Source organism: Pezoporus occidentalis, unplaced genomic scaffold, assembly GCF_034315485.1.
Source record: "Pezoporus occidentalis ecotype Australia unplaced genomic scaffold, CSIRO_AGI_Poc_V1 ctg79, whole genome shotgun sequence".
Taxonomy (NCBI): Eukaryota; Metazoa; Chordata; class Aves; order Psittaciformes; family Psittacidae; genus Pezoporus; species Pezoporus occidentalis.
In genome coordinates this window covers 777,800-799,100 of record NW_026916147.1, presented here as the reverse complement: position 1 = coordinate 799,100, position 21,301 = coordinate 777,800, and the positions used below count along the sequence as shown (strand labels likewise).

General features: G+C 39.1%; 1 protein-coding gene across 2 annotated transcripts in view; it reads right to left on the bottom strand.

The window, feature by feature from the left end:
- The window catches only part of WDFY3 (WD repeat and FYVE domain containing 3), a 171,612-nt gene that overhangs the window by 115,773 nt on the left and 34,538 nt on the right, over positions 1-21,301 (bottom strand). Inside the window, exons 2-3 of one of the 2 annotated variants that reach the window (XM_062602808.1) lie at positions 19,885-19,979; positions 32-242 (exon numbers count right to left, since the gene is read on the bottom strand). In XM_062602808.1, the coding sequence (XP_062458792.1) occupies positions 32-211 (180 nt within the window). In that variant the 5' untranslated portion in view covers positions 212-242; positions 19,885-19,979. Of the gene's footprint in view, positions 1-31; positions 243-13,341; positions 13,361-19,884; positions 19,980-21,301 lie in introns of those variants that run through there. The other variant, XM_062602807.1, reaches the window with a different exon arrangement.

The following is a 21,301-nucleotide window of genomic DNA, read 5'->3' as shown; positions in this document are numbered from 1 at the left end:
GAAAATGCCTCCGGCAGATTCTGCAGCTTACCCTGTTAAACACCGGCAGCATCATGTAAAGTTTTTCTTCTTGTTCTTTCTGGGTCATGTGCCGTGGAGGATGGCAGAGCTCTGTGAAGAGGCGACGCAGATGCATCAAGCCCAATGCGTTGTCCTGAGGGCTACACTCCTCCTGCCGTGGCCGGCCCATGATCCTCTTCACCATATTCATCTTGACTGGCTTCTGGAAGCTCCCTTGTATCCTGTTCAGAAAGAAAAATGACCTTACTGAGTACAACAGATTGAGGCATTATTTGAACAAAGCCTTCAAATATATAGCATCCTCTCTCACAGTAAGTACCATGCTGCAGCTAAGAGCATTAGCTATTTTTTTATGCCAGGCATTGATTAGTATGTTCCTGGAGGATTTAAAGCTAACAACTTGAAAGAGAAAAACATCCGATACCCTTTAGCTCAAAGCACAGCTGACCAGGCTTTTAACACTACAAAATGTTTTGGTATTTTTTATTAGATTATTTTTATGATTCTTTGGTGCACATTACACAGCACTTACAGCAGTGTTATCCACACATTGCAAAGTATTCTCAAAGTAATATTAGAATAAAATCAGTACCAGTTATGTACTTTAAAATCTAACCAAACAAGACCTTCAAACTCTCTCAGACACTGGCTTTATCATACAGAGGTATGTTTAATTTTTTTTCCTGATTTTCCTATGGCAAATACACAGGCCTATACAATGGAGCTATCGTTCATCTCGCACTTTAGCTGTTGGGTCAGCAGAAGAACACCATGGTCTTCTACCTCCTGAAGCACAAGAAACTTATTTTAGAATCACAGAATGATTGGGGTTGGAAGGGACCTTTAAAGATGATCTTTTCCAGCAGATGTCAGGGCAGCTGAAGTCCCCTAGCAGAATCAGGGCTTACAAGTGTGATGCTTCCTGTAGTTGAAGTAAGAATACCTCATCGGTGTCCTACCCTTGATATGCAGTCTGCAGTAAACACCAGCTACAAGATTCCCTTTTTGGTTTGGTCTCTAATTTTCACCCTTAAACTCTCAAACTGTGCACTGCTGTTTCAAAAGAATCACTATGCAATCCATCCATTTTTAATGTAGAAGGCAACACTGCCACGTTTCCTTCCTCACCTGTCCCTCCTGAACAGTTTCTAGCCATCAATTGCAGTCCTCTAATCACTTGATTCATCCAGCCAAGTTTCAGGGATAGTGGTCAGCTGACAGCTTTCCAGCTCCTCCGGGTTGTTACCTACTCTGCACTCATTGGTACAGAAGCATTTACAGTACACCCTGTAATAGTCTTCAAAACAACATGGACAAAACCTTCTGAATGTGAGACTGAAGTCTTATCAAGCAGGACCTTGGCACAAGAGTTGAGAGGGTGACAGCAGATAAATCCCTCAGACACAGCCAATTGGACACTGTGCAAAAAGGACTATTCACACAACTACATTCAATTAGGCGAACGAGTAAAGGTGAAACAGGTTCAGCTCCATATAAAAAATTAAGGAGACCAACAATGAAATACTCCATGGAATTGTAATGTCTACCTCACATTGCTTGAAGGCCATTATTAAAACAAAGGTCAGTAACAGCTATAGAAATTATTCAAGGGTAGAAAATGCCTTAGAGTATGAAAGGACAAGAACTTCATTATTTAAATTATCAAAAAGAGAGGTTGCCATGAAGGGTCAATTACTACAAAAAGTGATGATTCAAAAGGTGCCGTGATTAGAGTAATGGAGGGAAAATAGCCATTAATGAAGAACTCAAACCCAGAGATTAAGTTGTGAGGAAAGACAGTTGGGTGATAAAGCCACAAAAATAACACCAGCTACAAACAAGGACTATGCTTTTAAAACTGAAGATAATTAGCCACTAGTAAGAATCACTAACAGAAGATAGATTCTCTCTAACCCCAAAATGTAATACCTTTCTGGAATGTGTTCATAAAACAGCATTTTATTAACATGCAAGTAAAATTAGAATGCTAACAAACATTTTGGTACAACACAAAAAATCAATTTATGAAATGAGAAGTTATCAAAAAAAAGCTAAGCTAAGGTACTAGCCAGAAACCATCAGCTCATGCTGGAAAATTGCACTGGCTTTTCATATTTGAAGAAAAATGAGACAGAACTGGATGTTGTCCTTTATCGTATTATCCCTAAGAAATAACACAGGTAACAGACTTGAAATCAGCATGACTCACACAGTTAAAAATGGAACACCACAGTTTCTGGAGGTGATTCCTCCAGAAACTCACACCTTTTCCCAAATTCTTCAGTTTGAGAACTCTTTTCTCACTGTAATAACACGTAAACTAGCAGGATACCACATCTGAGCTCAACGAGCCAGAACTTCACTGTCTAAGCAGCAGGGGAAAAAGTCTGCATTTTCTTTTTCATAAAATCCTTTAAAAATAACATTTTTAATTTCTTTTTATGATTCACAAAATGCTGAGGACTTTAAATCCAATACGTTATTGTTGAATCCACTGCTGTAGACTTTTGCTAGCACATTCCATTTTTCTTTTAAATCCAATTACTTTATTCAGCCTAAGTGTGTACCAGAACAGGAATTTGCACTGGTTCAGTTACACAGTTGCAGTTCTAGATCTGACAATCTTCTCAGAATCAGAAAAGTCAGAGTAAGTATTATACACCGTTCTCCTGTTGTAACAGGAACCTGCTGGGACAGTTTCTCCAAGATGCAACCTATTTACCTCCACTGGGGCAGTTTTAACCCAGAGGGATGAGAAAGGCAAAGAACAAGAACAGTAGTCCTAATTTCTCAAAACAGACATGGTCCCTCCTGCCTATTCCCCAGCACAATCATGTATTCAACCTCAACATAAGAGATGGGGAAGAGAGGAGGGGAGAATGGGTGTCACATAGTACAAATAACATCCAAAGTATGTTTTTTCCCCAGAAGTAACCAAAAGACACTATAAAATTGATATATTCCATGAGTGCACTTAATGTAATCTGAAACCCAAGACTCGCCAACTCCCCCTTAAAAAAAAAAAAAAAAAAGCCAACCCCAAAAAAACATCCACCACATCAAACACCACAATGCTATGGAATTTCACATTTCTGTCCCAAATACATCCCTGCAAAACTTCAGAAAATCTTCCCTAGAAGACACTGCTTTGGAAGTATCTTTTACTATAAAATATTTACTTCTCTGATGTCTTTCAAAGATACAGAGCCATGTTACACTGTACAAAGTGAAGATAGGTGTAGTAACACTGACATTTAAACCTTGAGATCCTTTCAGTATATGCTGTTTCTCTTTGATGATGCCCTCTAGATCAGCTTTTTCTGGCAGTGTTTTGCATTCTCAGACTTCAAAATCATGTAAAGTCTACCCTCAAGTTCCACTGCGGATCAACACCAATGTACACAACATATTCATTTCAAGCAGAGTAGATATTACTTGTGGAATTATTCTAGAGTTGAGTCCTACTGTGTTTCTGTCCAATCAGAAGGACTAGCATGGGCTCCATGCAACATTATCCAGAATGTATTATACATGAAATCTGAAAAAATGTCTGATTTTTTTTTTTTTGCCAGTCCAAACACAATATTTTTTTCATTACCAGAGCACAGATTACCTATGGAAATACAAGGAAGATAGCTGTGGGATAGCTCCAGTATCTTCAGCAACAGGCCCAAATCTTAGACATGTGAAGAAAATTATTCATGTTTACCACAGGCAGAAACTTCCTCACTGTGAATCTCGCTACCAGAACTTACTTATCCTAAGAAAACATTGAGGTGCTAAAGCTCATGTAAAAAAACATAAACAAACCCCAAACAAACAAAACCTAAAATCTTTGGATGAATGACTTCAGAAATACTACACCACATCATTACATGTTTGCCAAGTGAACGGGCAGTGGTATGTTGCTACTATGTTTTATATAAATATTTTGACTGAGGTTTTCTCTGTTTAGACCTAGGCCTAGGCACAAGAGAAGCAATACACCTAAACTTTTTATTGCAAACAAAAAATAACTAGAAGAAAGACCTTCCTGTTCTACTAAGTGAAAGCATTAGCAGTCTTCACAGTCAGCTGTAACTGCCACACAACTTGAATTCAACACTTAAGGTCTGACAAACTCCTGAATGCCAAAAATTAAAGGATTCCAGTATTTTCAGCAACAGTCTAGTCACCTGTTCACAACTGCTTCCTTATAGCACATGATGACCAGGTACCCAGCACTACAAAAGCCTACAGAAACCTTAAGGAAAGCAAACGTAAGTAGGGAACACCTGTCTTGCAACTGCTTTTAGAGCTGGAATTGGCCTGGCTCTGAGCATGCATGGTAATGTACAGTCTTAAATTGCACACTCACCTCCTGTAGTCACCCACAGGGCTTCCTGCCTCTCTCAGCAGCTGTTTCACAAGCAGCTAGTCAGTATTTTATTACTTTATCCCTCCAAACATAATACTGCTCCTTGGGTATCGCAACTCAGACTGAAAGCCTGCTCTGATCACACAGCAATGCATTTCCTCTTAGGTGCTTCTGTCCTGCTCATCACTGACAGATCAGAATGCCTCTCAGCTATTAAATCAACTTATTTTCATAAATCTGCCCCAGATCACAGGTGTGTTAACAGCCTCAATATACACTGTATATACACACACATCTTACTTTAAAACTGGTGGTGTCCAATGATTTGGATCTTGTTTAAGAAACTTTGGAGAGTAGTTAATCATACATGTCATTTGTAATGCTTGAGTCCGTTTGCTTGTGTTGTATTCATTAGAGAACAACTGAGATCCTTCTCCCTGTCAGCTTGTTATCTTCAATGTAGACACCAGGTACACAAAGGAAGCACTTCGACAGCAACTCCAAAAATCCTCATGAGTAGTATTGTGGAAGAAGCAAGGACAGAAGCTGGTTCTCAGGAGAGAAGGCCTTCCCTGCCTCATGTCCCCTCTTCCAGCATGTACAGCCCTGTGCAGCCACGTGCTCTTTATTACATTGCCACTATATGAGTTACTTCCCCCAGCAGGTCCAAGCAGGCACATTGCTCTGAAGAAACCTTTGAGTTGGACAGTATAACTGTTGAATCTTTGGCTTTTTTAAGCTGAGTTAGAAGTTATTTTGCAATAGCAAACTAAGCAAGTGGAAGCTCTATAATGCTGCTGCACAGTTACAGGTACATAGGTACATGGTTTATCAAGAGGGCTGAAGCAGTTTGACCCACTGCACCCATCTTCTGCCACCTGAGCTAAAAAGGTGAATTAATGGCAGTTGCATATCATCCTGCTCTGACTGGACCAAAACAAAGACACTTAATGAGTAGATTTCAAACATGCACAAACACAGCAACAATAAAAACAGTGCTCTTACAAAACACATTGCTGTTTTCTCCTAGTGGTAGAAGCAGAAGTCCCCATGTGAAGAGAAATAAAGCAGGCAGTATAAGAACAGCATGAGCATCCTTACTTAAGCCCCTTCATTTTCTTCCACTGGATGTCAGATGGCTATACATTTTCCTGTGAGCATAAGCAAGGCTGACCCATTTGAGAAGCTCTCATACAAACCCATTCATCAAATTCTTCACCTTCCTGTTCTATTTATATGGGAATCCTACAAGATGAACCCATGAGATCCTTGAGAAATTTCATTGGAGTTAGTGCAAGAGGTAACTTCTACCCTTTAAAATATTTTAAAGAGCTTCCTTCTGTTGGTGGCAGCAGCTGGACAAATGATCATAAATTACATTACATAAAATACCAACAACTTACAAAGGTCAAAGACAGACATTGAAAGAAAAACACACACACGCATAACCATTAACACAAGTTAGGATATGATAATGTACGGGTAACACTACCAAAGCTATCAAAACATTTGTGAAGGAAAAACAAGTAGACAGAAGCTGCATGAGGCACACTCATTTTCACAATAGCTATTATAGGTCCAAGCTGTGCATCTAGTTCCAAAAGGGTGTTATTTAAGTAAGCAGCTAGGTAATTATCTGCTTTGTAATTAGTCACAAGTATTTCTCCAGGCACTATACTAGTATTACATCAGCATCTTAGCAGTGAAACAGGAATGAGTATTATTTCTTTGCAGATTATAAAGGGATACCAGTGCACACCTCCACCCCAGCTATCTCAGGAAAAAGAAATTTAAGATAAGCCTTGTTGCTACAGTAAAATCACGGAAGTCCATTATGATCATTAAAATCCACACCTGTTATTTCTCTCCACACTACATTTGTTATTTCCTGATTATAAGATTCCCTACCCATGTAATTAATAGCATCATTCAAAAGATTATCATCAATATGCACTATTAAAAAGGACATTTTCTGTCCTTCAAAAGAAACAATGAAGAGCTGTTACAGGCTAGATAAGCATTCATTTGTCCTTAGAACAGAACTGGAATAATAAAGTCTTTTTGTAGGCAAAAACATCAGCAGGGGGGGAAATGAGGAACACAACTACTTCCTCCAGTTCCCCACCACCAAACAAAAACCAGCTACTTACACACAAAGAAATCATACACAAGGAAGCTGCGTTGTTGAAAAGGAAGCTATCAGCTCTCCCTGATGGACTGAACTAGCACATACTCATTTGGGGAATATCACCTGATCCCTGTAAAACAGGACCTGGCACAAAATCAGCATGCCAACTCAGTATTAAAAGTGCCTATTCCTGTACTAAATTTTCCTCTTACTAAAGAGCTGGTCGTCTAGTTAAAACAGGAACTATTCATTGAGAAATCCTCCCAACAGGAAAACACCATCAGCTCTTATTCTAATTTTTGTATTGCGTAGTATTCTTAAGGGAGGTGTGCAGGCAAAGATGTGTGGGGCTGCACTATTAGTTTAGACTCATGGCTTTTCTGTGTGTTCATTTGTTTTTTCCTTTGCACTGAAATATTTTAAAACTTATCTCAAGGAGCCTCATGTTATCACCTGAAATCTTACCCTTCCCTTGTTTAGAAGAATATAAGTGCACAGACCAACCTAATGAAATACTGGTTTGTTTCTACAGGGTTAAATACATGCTTACAGATGTGTCTCAGTTCACAGGTAGTGTCCAAACCAAAGTTCAATGCAGTTATTTTTTGCTTTAATTCTTCTTAAAAAAAATAAGATAAATAAATAAATAAATAAAATCTTGTTATCCTCATTCAGGACTTTTTTCCTATTCTCTGAACTCAAATCAGATGAGTATTTAAAGATGCAGTTCCTTTGTTACTTGCAACATTAGAAATGCTATCCTCACGCTCAGTCTGACCTTAATGCCTTGACACTGATGCAAAAAAAAATCTTAATACTTCAACAAATATGAAGAACTTAAGTAACTGGTTAGTGAGAAAGATACAGATATAAAACACAGACTATCAGTCTTCTTTCTAGGTCCATTTCCCACAAATTATTCATGATAATGACACATAAAAGCAAGTGCCATAGAGTAGATTTCCTGTGGTTTGTACCTTCTTGAAGGTTAATGTTTTATATTCAGTGAGAAAGAAGGACAACAATTAAATAATAGTGATACTTTTGACCTATGCTGCAGGGATGGAGGAAAGCTGTCTCACTGAAAAATAATGATGAAAGTATTTCCTATTTAGTACTGGCTTAAATGAACTTCAGTTATATCAAGGTTTTGCACTTCATTTTGTTCAAATAAGAAAATTAAGTACTGCTTTTTACTTCTGCATATAGCCTATTTTTTTACTGACATACAAGTTTATAACTCATGTCTATAAGATAATCCTACCATTGAATTTTCTCATAACCAAAAATCTTATTTTCCAAAATTACTTCCACTACTTTAATACAGTATTTCCAAGCCACAAGCATTTCTTCCACCACTTCTGCAACAAAGCCTGTAAAACAAACTAATAAATCCTACCACAGCTGAAAACATATAGTACTTCTGCAAACCACAGTTCAAGTTGCATCAATTTTCTTTGCTTCTATTTCTGTAAACAAAAAGCACAGACAACTAAGTCCTCAAGTGCAGACCCACCATCCCTTATGCCCTTGTGACTGAAGAGTCTACTTCAACTTCATTTTTTAGTGCAATAGCACAGAACAGTTACCTAGCATGAAGGACTACCAATGCACGTGTGGAGGCAAAATATGTGATTCAATATTTTTTCATAGATATTTAGGGATTGTGCTTAAAATTCCTAGCTTTATCAAACAGGAAGGAGCTACAAATCAGTTCTACAAAGAGGGAAAACAAGACACCACATGAGGAAGCAAGCACATGTGCTGCCTTTTCCTACCAGGAACAAAACTGTCCACATAGCATCTAGAATGTGATTTTTGGCTGGATGCTGATAAAAATCCTTCCCCCCATCTTTATTTAGCACACATTAGGATCTGTCACTAGCACAGATACAATTATCAATATTGCTTTTCTTTAGGGGAGCCTTGAACAAGACTTACGGACTTCCATTCTTCAACTCGGTAACAAACTGATAATCAAGCTTAAGAATTACAAATGTCCACAAAGCAAACTGCCAGAAAGCTCATACATAGGCTATTTAGACTGACGACCCACATTCAAATAAGATTTCTGCCTTTACATTTTTTATTCTACATCTTTTTCAACTAAAAGGAAAAATGAATTCTCATTTCATCTAGAACTACCTACCACATACAAAAACCAAAAGGTAATTCTGCTTATGTAAGCACTTGAATGGACACATCCACCACTTGTTTAAAAGTGGCTTTTGAAAAAGGTCAGGGAAATTTCACAAGTAATTTTCACATTTCAGAGGACAAACAGCATGTAACAAATACTGCAAAACAGGTGCAGAAAACCTCATCTTTGTGGTACCTATAGCAATACAGACCTATAACCATATAGGTCTTTTATTTCTTCACAAAACAGGAAACGCCTACGGCTACCCGAAATCCACGTTTAACTGCTGGGTTCTACACACCTTCATCTGTGAATTTCAATACGTCTTTAATCACTTTGTCTGCATATAAACACAGATCACATCTCCAAAAACCAGTTCAAACTTGCTAGCCATGAAGGAAGTCTGAAATTCCATACCTCAAACTGTTTGCTCGCTGGCATCTCCTTAGGTTAGAATAAACCAGAAAAATATAATATTTATGCCAGACGAAAGTTTTCAATTATTTGTGCAAGGCAAAACACACTGACATTGCAGGGCTGAGGACCACATGAAACCATTCAAGTGTAAAAGAGCCTTTCTGGTTTAGGAGATGAGGAATGGTCTCTCCAGAAAAAAAAAAAAAAAAATAATCTTACCATGTTTCATTAACTCTAATCATCGGTTACAGTAAAGATCAAAGTAGTGGCTCTATACAGGTATTGTGTTAGAAAGGAGAGACCTGCATTAGCACGTTCAGGTGGTTCGTTCATAGACATCCAGGCTCCAAGGAACTATTTGTTCATGCTTGTGCAATCATACCACTGTGACATTTTTTCCACTCCTTTGACCTGTTTCAGTGTGGTCTCAGGTTGGCAATCTAGCCCTGGCTGCAACAAAGCCGGAACTAGCTCTGGGTATACAACGCCTCCTCTCTCTTTCAAGGAGCGCAAGGACGCTGTTTACCAGAGAAATGCGGCAACTGAGGAGACAAAAATGCGTGCCATGCAAAAACCCTGACAGGCAGAAGGAAAGTCCAAGTTAGCTGGAGCACAGACACAAAAAGATAACGACAAAAATAGGAGAAATTTGTCTCTCCTGACATGCACTTTTGATAGAGTCATTTATAAAAAAACTGTAAATAGTTAGTAAATTAACAAGTGTCAGACTGAGAGAATAAAAGTTCTGGTTTTCAGTGTTCTCAGTTTGCACACATTATAAACAAAGCAGATGGCTTTCGGAAATTTAGATTTATCAGATTAACGTTAATCTGGAGCTTTGTAACTAGACACTCTTGCAGGTGTGAATGCTAGCCGGCAAAACAACAGAAAAGCCAACTCAAATTATCCTGCAAGCAGCTTCAGTAGTGCCATTATATACTCCGCATATTGGAGGAAAGCAAGTACTGAAACAGCATTCTGATTTTGAACACACGCGGGAAGAACCGAAACATCTCAGAAACATTTGCACCTCATCAAAAGCGTCTGAAATGGAGAAACTGATAGTTTATTCAGAATTATAAACTAATCTAGGCAGTGTCAGGAAAAGTTTGCTGAACAATATAAAGATAAGTAACAACTGGTTAAAAAAAAAAAAAAAAAAAAAAGAACAAACCAGAACAGGTTATTTGCCTCCTCAATAATTTTGGAGAGCAAATTCTAATTAACAAGCTCTTGCTATGTTCCATGGCAAAATATCGTCAGCATCTTTGAATGCCACTCTTCTGGTTTGTTTTTGTTTTCAAAAGGCTTGAATAAACCGATTTGCATTAATTGGACAAACAGAATGCCAGTTACAGCCCAGTGGGAATAGAGCAGAACTGAAATTTTACTTTCCCAACCTGAACTGCATGGCAATGACTAAACCATGCCACTCAAAAGAGGAAAATAAAAGGAAATGCTGCTAAGAGGCCCCGAAGAAAAAAGGCAGGGGGGAAGGAAGGGGGAGAAGGCAGGGACAAAATAGCAAACAAACAGAAAAGCAACATAATCTGGAGAGATAAGGATGTGCTTGGCTGACATGTAGATACAACACGGGAAAAAAACACTGTTCTAGAGCGTGGCTCTTGCAATAGCAGTACACAAGCAAAGTAAAAACCCCTTCCTATTAAAGTTATTGTACCAGAATCAAGAATGAAACAACCAGCCGTTATTAGGCACGGGGAAGAGTGCTTTGGTCTGCTTGCCTTTGCAAGTCATGAGCCTTGCAGGAGTGAAGATGGGGAAATAAACCTGTGAACCTGGAACAGGCTGCCAGACCTAAGGACTAAGGCCACACATCAAGCACAGTAGTAATGACAACAGAGAGTCTAAACACCTCTCTGATATTCACCTAAAAAAGCCACCAGATCTTTTTCAAATGGAACGTGGTATTACACAACGTAGGTCCCCGTTTGTGGTGGTGGCAGCGGTTCTTCTTCCGAACAGCAATCTAAAGCATGAACTTCCTCCAGTCATGTAAACCAGCTATTTATATACCCAAAAGAGTAACCACTCTTCTGCCTTTAAAAGATTTACATATGAAAGAGCACTGAGTAGAAGACCGTTACCTCTGAAATCTGTCTCCATAGAGCTGCCCTTGTTTCTAACAACCTGGATAAGAAAAAACAACAAAACGATCCTACCAGCAAACGCTTGGCTGATGTAATAAAATCCCCCTCTCTGCTACCATCGAGTCTGAAAGAGTGCAACAGAAACAGCAGTGCATCAGCATTAAAATTAGCATTAAAACCTGGGCACAAATGCCTGTTTATTTCTGAAGCAATAGGAAGTAAATGAGGGTGAATGATCATACCGTCTTAAGTTACATGTTCCTAGTTGTTCCTAAGTGCAGAACAAAACTAAACAGCCCATCACCATTGCGTTTTAGATAATAACAGATTTCTTCCAACTACTGCATTATGCCACTGCGGGTATGCACCCAAGAGGAAGCTGCTGAACTTGACCATCCCCTACACATGCCCAGGCAAAGGCCTCTCAATAAACACCATGGGGAAACTGGGCACCGTGGACAATAGCATTTAACGGACTGCTCTTGAACTGACTTTTCTTAGAAGGGTTCCCCTACATTGAAACTAGTATGGTCTAAAGACATGCACTGAGCTCCAAGCTCCCCTGGAACCAAGTCCTGAACACCATACAGCACAGAATTATAGAACTGCTTAGGTTGGAAAATGTATTTCAGATCAGAGTCCAATCATAAACTTAGCACTTCCAAGTCCACCACTAAACCATGTCCCCAGGTGCCACATCTACACATCTTTTAAATACCTCCAGGGATGGTGACTCCACCAGCCCTCTGGGCAGCCTGTTCCAATATTTGTAACTCTTTCAGAGAAGAAATTTTTCCTAATATCCAGTCTAAACCTCCTGGTGCAACTTGATGCCATTTCCTCTTCTCCTATCATTTGTTACTTCACAGAAAAGACCAACATACATCTTGCTACAACCTCCTTTGAAGTAGTTCTAGAGAGCAGTAAGGTTTCTGCTGAGCCTCATTTTCTCCAGGCTAAAAAAAATCCCAGTTCCCTCAGCTGCTCCTCACAAGACTTCTGCTCTAGACCCTTCGCCAGGGTTCACTTCGCTAGACACACTGCCACTGGGAAAATCAGTAAAGATTCCTATGTTTTATGTAATTAAGCAAATATTGTAATGATGGGGGAAAGGCACTGTCTTTCCTTCTAGCTTTCCCTCTCTTCTGCTCCTCTTCATCTGCCCCTTCTCTGTTGGGTGGCAGAAGACCCTTTGGGGATGATAGTCACAAATTGCAGGTAAAAACAACTCAACCCTTTTCATTCTTCAAACACCCACATTGTACCCTGAGGCCTTCAGGCAGAACTAGATTTCATCTTAGGCTCCCAGCCCTGCTTTTGGAAACAGCCTTCCCTATTTGTACATGGAGACGCTTCTGAGGAGCCTTTCATGGAATAAAGAGTAAAGACAAAATAGCCGATTGTGAATCCTTCCTTATAGGAAACAGCTCCAGGTCCCCACTAACATGCAAGAGACTGCTGCTCCCAGATGACTGAATAGTGTCTGTTCCACTCCTGCTTGGCAATAATGCCAAAATGAAAGTTATTTTTCACAGTGAATGCTTTCTTGACAGAAATCTATGTAGTAAACTGCAAGATTAAATAGGGCAGCTAGAAAACTGGAAAAAGTGATCTCTTATTCAAAATTAAAAAATGAAGCCTAGAGCACTCAGAGACAGGAAAGTTACTATTTTAATATGATGGGTTCTTCTCCAACTTTGTTACATTTCCAAGAACACTGTCTAATGTAAGTTGACTACAAGCTGGCTTCACAGCAGAACTTCCACACTTGAGAACACACTTGGATTAGCTCTATTTTGAAAACTACGCACATGACAAAAGTAAAATAAATTATTTTCCTCCTTAGGTGGAACGACAAATGTAATTACCTGTTATTCACTTATTTCTGTACAGCCAACATCCTAAACACAGAAAATTATGCACAGTAATATTACTTACATTATTCAACATACCACTATATTTTGACTAAATCTCAGCTTGTAGTTTAGTTCAGTTTCTCTTTACAACAGCAAGTACAACTACTGAAGAGTCCGATGACAAAAAGTACACCTTCACAGAAGCTAGTCATGTAATTAAATGTTAGTCTAGAAAGAGCAATAGAAAGAAATAGAAATGTTAGTCTAGAAAGAAATACAAGTAGCTTGTATTCATTTAGGTCTCATCCTACCTTGAATTCTTTAAGTTCAGTACAAGCATCTTGGCTTTTAAATCCTCTCCTTGTAAAATGTCACTAATAGGAGACGGCAAGTTCCTCTGCCTACAAGCCACTGCCAGCCCATCATTAGTAAACATCCTTCCAGCAGTCAGGCGGACCTCCAGAGCTTCGCACTGCCATCCTCCGTGCCAGCGGTACCAGCACCCGGGATGGTTTGATTGTGGAGCACAGCTGGTCCCTCCCAGAGAGCTCGGGGATGCGGGAAGGGGAGGAACTGCATAGCTGAAGGGAAGGGATTCCTCCTCCTGCCTTACAATGCCCAGACCACAGTAACCAATACAGCTTCTTTACAAAAACAGATCAAATTCACGGGAGCAGCAGAACAAGACAAAAAAAAGTATGCTCAACTCAAAAGATTCAAAGGTCTGCACACAGGCACTGCAGTCACTGTGAAAGAGAATGGTGTATCACAGCTTACAAATGTATGTGTAAGATGACATTTTTCTGCTTTTCTCATCTCATAGAAAAGTAAATCTGTTTAAATTTTGGTTACAATAGAACTAATTATTCTGGAAAAATAAAAGGAATACAAGAGACACTTCTTACCAGAATTTAGATCAGATGCAATGTGGGTTTTCTTAACTTTGGATTTCTGCTTTTTTTCCTCCTTTTTTTTTTCTTTAACAAAATTTGCTCTTCTAGCTTAGAATGATATTTTCATGCACAGCACCATACAGTCTAGAACAGCTGATTCAGACCAACACTGCCAGGTTTTTTGTTTCATTTTACCAACAACAACAACTACTACTATTCAGAAGTGGTAGGATTTCCCAAGGACATCCATTATCAGTAACTGTGGTTAGCTGCATGTTATGTCTCACCACTACACTAGCCTATTTCTACAATAATAACCAAAGGTACATAAAATAAATTGGGATTGAAGCTGCAGCTCTCTGAAAAAACTTCTCCCTGTGCCACAGAAAGATGCTCAAATGGCTACAGTGGTCACTGCTTTTTAACTAAATATATCCCAGAAAAGAGCCCAAATAACCACATCATAAAAGTACAACTACCAAATCAGAGTTTATTCCCATTCTGCCCTTGGATTCATCTACACATACAGACAATGCACACACTAAAGAAATATCCTTCCTTGCTGGAGGAAAACCCAACACCAAGAAGAAGAAAAAAAAAAAAAACAACCAAGTCAGTAGCAGTATATCAACTGTGCTGCAATGTCATTTACAGCTACAGAAATTACTTACTAGTTATTTATTACAAGACTTGGCTTCTGCAGTGCACCTGTGAAAGTGCAGAGACTCACTTGGAGATCCTGCACAGTGCTTGGCCATTTCTGGATGCCAAGGACCTGGGGACAGAACTGATTCTCCACAACTGAGAAGGCATGACTTTCAACTCTTACCGCTTTTCCCTAGTTTTGTGTCCTTTTTAAGCTCTGACACTAAGCAGTGCACAGAATGAGTATAACTACACTTTTTAATTTTTAAGACAAAGAGGGTGCAATAAACAAAGTGAAACCCAGCAACGTGTTTCCAAAAATACATGCAAAACTTAGGTAAATAAAGCTCAATGCTAGGATTTAATTACGACAGTAGTACTACAGAAAAAGGCTTCTTCTGTCATACATCCATATATTCCTTTACATTTTTACCATATATTCCTTTCTTTAATTTGATTTACTTCTCTGTCAGAATTTGCAGGTGTTACCTCAAGTACACATCAACTTGTTTGATAATAGCTGTTATTTGAACAAAGAAAGGATGATCTAAAAGCTAATTTACACAGAGCTCAGAGGGGTAGCAATATTAAGGTACATGAAGTAAAGGGCTTTAATTCAAGCAAGTGCTGTTATGTGTTACACAAAATGCACACGAACAGACACACACATTCCCACAACCCATTTGGATAACAACAACAGGCTTTAGCGCACGAGCGTATCATACTGAAAAGCAACCGCACAGTCACAGTGCCAACTCCACTCTTGCTACTGAGTTCAAGAGACTCCATCCTTCAAAAGAGTAACCAGTTCAACTCTTAAATTGCACAGAGCAACAAAGTTAATTTATTGGCAAAGATGTATTTTGGTGTCAGGTACAGGGCCTTTCATAGTAGCTATACATTCCTTATTAGAGGGAATATTTATGCAAGGCCTCTATATTAGAAGAATAAGTAGAAGACGTAGTAAGATATCAATCTCTACCTTAGGAAAAAGTTCATCATCCTGAACCATGAAGCAAAGCAGAGTAGTAGCCTCTTGCTAGTACTTCTCTCATGTGGGTATTACAGGGGTGACTTTTTTGTCTTTTTTTTAAGGTCACTTTTTAGCAATACTAAAGCACAAGCAGTGTTTCTAACAAACCCTTGCTGCAATACAGCCAGATGGCAACTCACTTCTCCATTTCTGCACTTACAGAAATTGCTGCACATCAGCTTCATCTTCCAGCACTTTGAACTGTTATTCCTGCATCCACAGGAACATGGCTTTGAAATTTCTCCCAGGCAGTTTTTCAAAGCTATAATCACCAAGAGAAAGCTCCAAAACTAGGTTTTACTGGGCCTCCAGTTTGTTTGAATTCATGGGACCTACAGTCTTTCCAAGAGACTGCCTACAGCTTGCCTTTCACAGACTATCACTTATCAGTAGTAGTTCTTCCAGTACCCTCTATCTGAGACATAAGATGGTGCAGAAAACATTCACAACATTCTTGCTATTCAAATTACACCACAGGTGCACCAGGTCTCTGCTGCTGAGATGTACCTTTTAGCAACGTAATTTGTACGTTTGCTACAAAAACATTTGCTAGGATACCAAAGAGTGACAGCCATACTCAAAGAAATCAGGAAAACAGCAGTAAGGATTACAGACCCAGAGAGCAGCATCTCCACAGAATTAACCTCAACAGAGATATTATTTTCCCTTGCTATGTTTCATATCCATAAGAGACTATGGCATCACCAGTAGACAGGAACACATCAAAAGGAGTTCCAAGAGCTATCCTATCACCAGCAATATTTATTGACTTAGTGTAAAATATTACTGCTTACTTCTAAAGGAACCATCACATTAATCTTTCATGATAACCTGACAACTATGGGAAGTGCATTGTGTATGCAAAAGCACAGCACGCAAACATCCCTTTCTATCACAGGGAGCTTAAAACAAAGCAGTATGTCAGACTTCTCTAGCATTATCCCAGATGATGATTATTTCCACATTTCATATCTTATTTTACAAAAGCTCTTAAAAAATATGGCCCCTCCTCCATAGTTATACATTTTCTTTCTGTGTCAAGCTACATAAACAAACATTAGGGCAAATCCTGCACGGAAAAAGGCTTGAGGTGCTATGGGAAAGCACTGGTAACTCCTCCAGCAACCTAGCAAAAAAAGATACAAAAGTTATTTTTTCCTCATGTATGTCTTCAACAAGCCAAACAATAATCCATATCACAAACACCTCAAGCACTGCTTCCCCTCGCCCATCCCTCCTTCCTGAACCTTGAACAGCCACTCAGACAATAGCATATGTGCACACAGAAATGCAAAAAGAGAAGAGAGGCCGCAAGAGCAGCCTGCTTTCAGAGTCCAGACAAGCCACTTTAGCTGCATTACAGAGATAAAACAGAGGGAAGCACTTCTGGTGCTAGGTGCCTAACTGAATCTGTTATGCCACCAGTGGAAAGGTGGAGAGGCGGCACTTGCTAGGTGCCTGCAAGAGCAGCTGCCTATTCCACAGAGCCTAACCTTCTGCTCCCCTCCAGCACAAGACGTATAACCTGGGACTTCTGCAAGGTAAGCAACACTCTTGGAATGTTTATTTCAGTGGTGACCCAAGATCTCAAATCCAGATACATCATTTTTTAAGGTAACAACCACTTCCATTCAAGTACTAGGTTTCAGTGTTGTGATTTTACTAAAGGATAGAAAAGTACCACAAACAAAAGAGAGTGTTGGAAGAGGCCATCTAACTCAATAATCTGAACACACTTAGGATAACTGTGGTATAATGAATAAACATTGGGTGAGTCAGCTCGAATGAACACAAACACAGCCACTCAGCTTATCCCAATTACAAAGTCAAACACCTTAATATAAACCCCTTGTGGTGCACATGCTGTCTACTCCCAAACTGACATCACCTACACATTTGTAGGTAGACTCCACTCCACCATCTAAACCACCAATGCTGTTATTGACAAATCCAGGTACAGCAAGCTAGTAAAGAAGCTTACATCAAATGCCTTTCCAAGCGATCCTGAATCCCTGTTAACTGCTTAACCAAACCATTTTTAATAAATTTCACTCCTGCAGCAAGTGATTTAAGTAAGATCCCATTAAAAATATATATATATCACTATATGTATTACATTCAAAAGAATATACTTTAAAACTTTATACGCTTCAAGTTATATCACTTCTATCCCTTCCCTCCCTTATGCAATAATCCAATTCATCTGTCAAGGAAACAAACTAATCAGCTTGACGTAATTTTTTCCCTGGAAAATTCATCTTTGTTGGGTGTCTTCCCTTACCTCATTATCTTCTGTGTGTTTATAAACTGGATCACTACTTTCACTGTTATCCATGTAGCTGGAGGTAAATCATGCCACAGATGGAGAAAAACTTATCGTGGCCCCATGGACAGCCCAACCAAATCAAACATAGCAAGCTCACGTCTGAAAGGTATATAACCACAGCAGCACTAAACCCAAGCTAATAAGCTCTGCCACTTCTTGCATGTCCTCGGAACTGGAAGAACAGGATGCACAGAGTGCCAAGAAAGTATTTCCTATGGAAATATCTGAACAGCAGGTCATGATACTAATAAGGCAGTCTTCACAGATTCACAAAACAGTCTGCATTCAACAGTCTGCCTGAAACTAACCACTTGTACACTAAGTCAAGAGGGAGACTAACAAGAGAGGAGATTATCCTTTCATCTTTTTTTTTTATTCTCCATAAAGTAGAATATATTAAAAAAAAACAAAACACACTAAACACAATAGGCTGAAGGGAACAAGGTGTTGTCTATTTGAGGAGGAAGGGGGAGAGAAAGAGTATTTCTGCCAGAGCCTCTTGTGGACAATTTTTTTCTTTTTTTTTCCCCATTAATGAATAAAATGTTGGAGACTAAAGAAGCAGCACAGAGCTACAATGAAAGCACTGGTGCTGGAATGCAGATTTCATATGGAAGGATACGCTTTGGGAAGACTTTGTCTTTCTGTGTGCTTTTGTTCAATTAAAAACGATACCTCCCCTTGAAGATTTTACAACTCTCAGTTTTATATCAGATAAGATAAAAAGATGGTGAGAACATATTAATAACTAAAGCTCTCCATAAGAAATGGCATCACTTACATGAAAAGTTGTTATGCTATACACACTTCAGAGAGCAATGCCCACTAGCATTGCCTTGTACTAATGGGTCTTTTTCCACTGGATCACCTCTTCACTTTCTGTGTCTGTAATGTCCTGCAGCACTTTTTCCACTGTGTTTCTTTTTCCCCCTTTTTGCTCCAAAAAAGTCTGTATGTTAGAAGGTTTCATAGAAAACCTTGGACATTACTCTTTCATAGCCACACCACATGTATCTATGCTTTTAAAGTAATCTACCACCGACTAAATATTCTTTACAGTAAGCAGACGGATTTTAGATTAACTCAACTGCTCCTACGGAAATTCTCTTCTTTGCTTAAGAGCACTTCAACATTCCTACCTCCTCCTCTCCCCCAAACCCTTCACATCAAATTTTACTTGCTACATTCATTTTTCATCAGTGAAACAAAGCACTACTGAATTCGATAATTATAAAAGGTTTTTTACTTCATTAGTTAAGAACTCTATTGCGTGATAAATCCACTTAATCCTCTTCAGGATTTTTTACTAAAAATGTGAAAGTAAACTAGATTGACTATTCTACTTGCAAGAGGCTTCCTCTTGCAGGCCATAATATTTGTAGCAGGACTATACAGCTATGGCGGAAAAACACCGCAAGCAGTGTACCCAGACTGTACATAATCCAAAGAAACTAGGAGATAAAACCAAAATACAAGTTACTCGAGGCAAAAGTAGAGATAACATCACCTTTGTGCAAATGGACTTGTAACCCACCTGTCATTCTACTGAAGAGCAGGGGTATTCTACTCTCAAAGTAAAAATAAGAGACTTGAAAAACTTGAAAAATAATCATGCATTATGATCTCATGTATTATGATCAGTCTCACCTTTTTTTTTTTAAGTTATCAATTAAAACCTCCAAACTTAATGCAGCTTGACTGTGTGCACGAATCACAACACACAGCTTTCTGTGACCACCCAGCTATGTATTTCTACAGCATCTACACAGGTAAACAAGACCCTAGATTTTGTTTGGGTAGAGCAATTTGAAACTGAATGTGTTCTAGTAGTGCCTGAATTAACTCTCTTTCTATGACAAACAAATGAACTGCTTTACACAGAATTTATTGAAAAGTGTGCCAATTACATTTCAAAAGACAATTTCTACAAAAGCTCTTAAACATCCACTTCACCAACCTCTACAGCATTCCTGGGATCAGGGCAAACAGCTTCAAGAGAACAGGGCCCATTCCTTTCCGAGGTTTCTCTTCAACACCAAAGTTGTTCTTTCACTAAGTAAAGGAAAAGGGAAAAATATTAGAATACAAATGTGACAATAAAATCAGAGCTTTGCCATTTTGAAATACAAGAGAGTCATTCATATGAAAACTGGACTTTCACAAACCTAAGAAATCTTTTAAATAGCTCCTGGAAAAGGAGCTGTAGCAAACTGGAAATTGATATTAGAAATAGAAGTTATCTTTCCAATTAAATCATACTTACTGAGACCACAGGAACCGCTAGAAGAGTTACTATGAAGTGCAAACCCAGTAATTAATGCACTGACAGCTTGTGATCACCAAGAGCATCCATCCCTCCAAGAAACTAGGTGATTTCTCATCATTACAGCAGGGGAATAAGAACCAAGCTCCACTGACCCTAATGCAGCTTAGCAACTGTGAAGCTACTGAACATGCCCAGCTTTCCCTTGGCCTCTCCCCTAGGGTTTTTTTAATTTTTTCTTCAGAGTTATAAAATGCTGATCTTAGAATTTGCAAGTGGACACACACAAGCCAACAAGGGGCACCGAGTCTAAGCTCACTTCAGCACAACTCCATGAATCCATCACAACAAGATTCTCCAGCTAACCCAAGAGAGATGGCAGGTAATAGGACCAGCACTGTTGAACCTGGCAAACAACTAGGTACCTTGGTGAAATGCTGCACCTTGGTTAATTAGCCATGAGATAGCACAATGTTATTTTACTTCTGATTCCCAGTCAGTCCCATTCAGCACAAGTAGTTCAGGTGTTCCTACATTGCAGTGCACTACACAGTACAGGCATGCCTAAAGCAACTGGGAAAACTTTACAATACCATTCACATTGCTTGTTGGTTTATTATTTTGTACATCAAAGGAGCTGAGAAGATTGGGAGGGGGGAAATCAACAGAGGTCAATAAAAGGAGCACAATTTCAGGTTCCCGAAAAGGGCTTTGTGAGAGAGATGGGCTTAATGCCACGAACTTGCTCAGAGAGATGTTGCAGCGCTTAGTAACAATATACCATTTTGGCATAAGGTTGTATGCACTACAAAGTAACTTGCTGGCAAGTGCAGGAGTTCAGTGTTAATAGCTAAAGCTGAAGTTTGCTTCTAACTCCATCCATCATTACCATAAAACCCTCTGCTACTCCGAGGACAGGGAAGGCAAGTCAATTTGGGACTCCCGGGAGTTTTTAAACTGTGTTCATTTTGTTGTTAAGACTAAGGGCCCTTGCCTGTTAAATGAAGCCTGCTTTTAGAAGAAATACTTCTACTTTAATCTAGGAAATTGATAAAAGCATCTGAGCAACAAACTAGGAAAATATACCAACACCTCCCACTACGCAGGGTGA